This window comes from Eutrigla gurnardus (genome assembly GCF_963514095.1).
Source record: "Eutrigla gurnardus genome assembly, chromosome: 23".
Classification (NCBI taxonomy): domain Eukaryota; kingdom Metazoa; phylum Chordata; class Actinopteri; order Perciformes; family Triglidae; genus Eutrigla; species Eutrigla gurnardus.
In genome coordinates this window covers 2,951,079-2,953,578 of record NC_139934.1, presented here as the reverse complement: position 1 = coordinate 2,953,578, position 2,500 = coordinate 2,951,079, and the positions used below count along the sequence as shown (strand labels likewise).

General features: G+C 46.7%; 2 protein-coding genes across 11 annotated transcripts in view; one reads left to right on the top strand and one right to left on the bottom strand.

Annotated features, from left to right (window-relative positions):
• The window catches only part of LOC311008661 (programmed cell death 1 ligand 1-like), a 46,539-nt gene that overhangs the window by 31,862 nt on the left and 12,177 nt on the right, over window positions 1–2,500 (bottom strand). The gene's annotated exons all lie outside the window — the stretch shown is intronic.
• Window positions 1–2,500, top strand: part of LOC311008608 (uncharacterized protein) — a 248,212-nt gene that overhangs the window by 241,964 nt on the left and 3,748 nt on the right. For all 10 annotated transcript variants that reach the window (XM_084002348.1, XM_084002350.1, XM_084002347.1 and 7 more), the window contains one exon: window positions 1,783–1,956. In XM_084002348.1, coding sequence (XP_083858474.1) covers window positions 1,783–1,956 — 174 coding nt within the window. The remainder of the gene's footprint in view (window positions 1–1,782; window positions 1,957–2,500) is intronic.

Sequence of the window (2,500 nt, the reverse complement as noted above, 5' to 3'; positions counted from 1 at the left end):
TACTCACAAACACTAAATTACCCAGTAATGCAACGGGGTGAAACGTTAACTCTGAACTTAATCAAATCTGTGCAAACTGGAGTTTCTGTGAGTGACGTTTCTATGGTGACAACTGAGGAGACTCACTGACAGCTGACAGATGGATCAGAGAGTGGAGGTGATAAAGGTCAGTCAGGTGGGTGAGATCTAGAGCCGATAGATAAGTTCACACGGCTGCTCTCAAAGAGGAACGCTGACAGTGAGAACAGAGCTTTGAATCAAGACAGACTCTTTTCTTCCAACTGCCAGTTGAACACCTGAATGCCTCATATGTTCTGAGACTCTTAAGAAGCACATTTTCAAAGCTGTGTTTTGTATTTTACTGTTATTATCAGAGTCCTTGTTATTCATAATTCCTCCAGTTCAATATGAAAACTATAAACATTGTTGAAATGTTATTGAATTCCAGCCTTTTTTCTTTGCTCGATGGTTTAAAATCAATACCAGATCTTTGTTGGCCCACCAGGTCTGAAGACAGACCACATAGACTGTTTCTACTGTTGTTCTTCTCTTTCTAACAAATGGTTTCTCCCTCACACCCCTTCTGTCATGTCTCCAAGACATCAAAGCCTGGAAGGCCTTGAACGGTTTAAATTTGAACCAAAATAAAACAGAAGTGATGGTTTGGCCCCAGCAGCTCTCGTGAACCCTCGCCCATTGACTTGGGCCCTTTGACAGACTATGGAAAGCCAACAGTCACAAGCTTGGGTTTTAAAATGGACAGTGATTTTAAATTGGATCGGCAAATTAGTTCAGTATTGAAGTCCAGCTTCTTTCAGATCAGGCAGCTGGCAAAGGTGAAGCCTTTCCTTGCACAAAAGCACTTTGAGACAGTAATCCAGGCCTTCATAACATCTGGGCTGGATTACTGTAATGCACTTTATTGTGGAGCCAGCCAGTCCTCCCTCGCACGTCTCCAGCTGGTGCAAAATGCAGCCGCTCGCCTCCTAACTGGAGCGCGTAAGAGGGAGCACATAACTCCAGTCCTGGCCTCCCTCCACTGGCTGCCTGTGCATTTTAGAGTCCATTTTAAGATTCTTTTATTTGTTTTTAAGTCTTTAAATGGTCTCGCCCCCCCTTACCTCTCTGAGCTCCTTCAACCCTACCCTCCTGCTCGGTGCCTCAGGTCAGCTGACCTGCTGCTCCTGGAGGTACCGAGGTCCAAAAGGAAGCTCAGAGGGGACAGAGCTTTCTCCACTGCTGCCCCAAAACTCTGGAACGAGCTACCATTGCACATTAGACAAGCCTCCTCACTGTCCATTTTTAAAACCAGTCTTAAAACCCATTTTTACTCCCTGGCTTTCAACTCCACATGAGACTTTACTCCTGTTTTAGTGTGTTTATGGCCCTGCTTTGATTTAGTGTTTTATTGTTTCTAATTGCTTTTAAAAACAATGAAACACCTGTTTTACTGTCTGTTTTATTTATTTGAGTGTTTTCATTGTTTTATGTCTCTGTACAGCACTCTGTTTTCAACTACGGTTGTTTTAAAGTGCTATATAAATAAAGTTGAGTTGAGTTCTAACGCTTCAATTTCTCTCTCAATCATTTCAGCTCGTCTCTTGTCTTTCTTTTAACGTCCTCCTCTGTCCATCTCTGTCCATCACTCAGCCACGCTTATCCCACCCAGTACAACATCAACACAACAAAAGACAAATATCACTTCTTCTCATTTTAAAAAGTGGACAAATGGACATAAGTCTATGTAAAGTCCCCAGAAGTGACAGTAGTGTGTGTCTTCAGTCTGTCAGGTTGTCTCATCACAGAGGACGGCTGTTCTTCTCTGGCCTCAGCTCTGGACTCCAACCCCTCCTATCTGAGACAGCTGGACCTGAGCTACAATCATCCAGGAGACTCAGGAGTCAAGCTGCTGTCTGCTGGACTGGAGGGTCCACACTGGAGACTGGACACTCTCAGGTGAGGACAGGTGGACAGACATCAGACTGGACTCTCAGGTGAGGACAGATGGACAGACATCAGACTGGACTCTCAGGTGAGGACAGATGGACAGACATCAGACTGGACTCTCAGGTGAGGACAGATGGACAGACATCAGACTGGACTCTCAGGTGAGGACAGATGGACAGACATCAGACTGGACACTCTCAGGTGAGGACAGATGGACAGACATCAGACTGGACACTCTCAGGTGAGGACAGATGGACAGACATCAGACTGGACTCTCAGGTGAGGACAGATGGACAACAGTCTCTGACTGAGGAGCTGGGCTTCATGAGGACGGGAACACATCACTCCCGTCCTCCACTCTCTCCACTGGCTCCCCATCAAACAGCGCATCAACTTCAAGATCCTCCTCCTCACCTTCAAAGCCCTCCACCACCTGGCCCCCCCCTACCTGTCTGACCTCCTCATTCCCCACCGCCCCACCCGTGCCCTCCGATCCTCCTCCACTCTCTCCCTGACAACACCCACATCCAGACTCAAATCCTTCGGCGACCGA